This window comes from Vipera berus (genome assembly GCF_964194415.1).
Source record: "Vipera berus genome assembly, chromosome: Z".
NCBI lineage: Eukaryota > Metazoa > Chordata > Lepidosauria > Squamata > Viperidae > Vipera > Vipera berus.
In genome coordinates, this window is record NC_138205.1 from 1,098,735 (window position 1) to 1,100,397 (window position 1,663).

At 60.6% G+C, this 1,663-nt stretch overlaps 1 protein-coding gene across 3 annotated transcripts in view; it reads left to right on the forward strand.

The window, feature by feature from the left end:
• Positions 1-282: 282 nt before the first annotated feature.
• LOC308676992 (neuroligin-2-like) overlaps positions 283-1,663 on the forward strand; it is a gene marked incomplete at both ends in the record, with an annotated part of 31,242 nt that continues 29,861 nt past the window's right edge. For 2 of the 3 annotated variants that reach the window (XM_081343085.1, XM_081343086.1), the window contains one exon: positions 418-748. In XM_081343085.1, coding sequence (XP_081199211.1) covers positions 628-748 — 121 coding nt within the window. Of the gene's footprint in view, positions 749-1,663 lie in introns of all 3 variants that reach the window. The other variant, XM_081343084.1, reaches the window with a different exon arrangement.

The window sequence follows — 1,663 nt, forward strand, 5'->3', positions numbered from 1 at the left end:
ACCTCTAGGTGCCTCTCTCCCTGGAGGTCGTGCTGCTCCGGACCCACCATGGAACGCAACAGATGTCCGATCTGTGCCAGAACATTTGTGTGGGTCACCTGCTAGGACCGCTGGGTTTCATCACCTTCTCAGCTCACGCTGCCACCTCTCTGGCCTACGTCCTCCTCCTCCTCCTCTTCTTCTTCTGCTGGTGCTGCCACCCGGGTCAACCGTTCTGACTCTTTCTCCCCCCCCACCCTCCCCTTGTGAAGGACCACTGGCCTGGCCTCCTCTCCGGTCACCATGTTCCTCTCGTCCCCGACCTTCGTCCGCCGGGTGCTGAACGTCCGGTCAGGTTCGGCCCTCCTTTTCTGGCTCCTGGGGCTGGCCCTGCGCCCGTCATCCCTCTCGGGGCAGAAGCCCGAAGACAAGTACCCCGTGGTGCCCACCAACTACGGGAAGCTGCGGGGAATCAAGAAAGGCCTGAACAACGAGATCCTCGGCCCCGTGGTGCAGTACCTGGGCATCCCATACGCCACGCCGCCCGTCGGCGAGCGACGCTTCCAGCCGCCCGAGGCGCCGGCTTCCTGGTCCGAGGTGCGCAATGCCACCGCTTTCGCCCCGGTCTGCCCGCAGAACATCCACGGCATGCTGCCCGCCATCATGCTGCCCGTGTGGTTCACCGACAATCTGGAGATCGTGGCCGGGTACGTGCAGAATCAAAGCGAAGACTGCCTCTACCTCAACGTCTACGTCCCCATGGAGGATGGTAAGCAGGCGGAAGGGGGGGGGCAGCAGGGAGGGGTGGGCACAGGGGGGGTCTTAGGCCCCTTCTCGGTCCCACCGGGCCACTGGAGGGGTCTTCCCCACCAAAGCCCCCCCTTTTCTCTCAAGTCTCTCTCCCGCTCGAATTCTCCCACCCGCCCACCGACTCAGCGTACCAGCACCCCTTCTCCATCGCCCTGCCCAAGCTGTGCCCACCCCATCTTCTTTGGAGGGGGGGCATTGGGGCTGTCTTCAAGGGGGCAAATGAGGTCCCCTTTCCTTGGGGGGGTGTCTCCCTCTGGCAAATGAGGGTCCCTTGGGGTCTCCCTCTGCAGGTGGGTGAGGGGCAGCTGGCGCCGAAGGGCAGGAGGTCTTGTTCTTTTTGCTCTGCAGGGTGGGGCTCACGAAATCTGGACGGAGCCGCCCTCCCCAAGGGAGGGAACACACAGATGCTCAGCTAGGCCAGTTCCGGTCCATCCGGGACCCCCCCTCTCCTTTTTTTTCAGCCCAATCTCAAGTTTGTCCTGGAGGACCCACAATCTTCTTGAGAACGTTTCCACAGTTTTGGTCCCATCTTTGCCGACTCCTCCGGCTGTAGACTTTCACAAGCCGTCCCCGACTTGCAGCAGTCCATGTAGTGACCGTTCAAAGTTACGAAAAATGATGCATTTTTCACACTTACGACCTTTGCAACCTCCTCGTGGTCACCCGATCGACATTCAGACACTGGTGACTGACTCGTATCTATGACGGTCGCAGTGTCCTGGGGTCGCGCGATTCCCCCTTTGGCCGACCGTCTGGCTAGCCAAGTCAGCGGGGGAAGACGGATTTGCTGAATGACCGGGTTGCTCACTTAGTGACTGCAAGGATTCACTTAACATCTTCGGTTGTAAAATGAGGCAAAACTCGCTTAACAAAG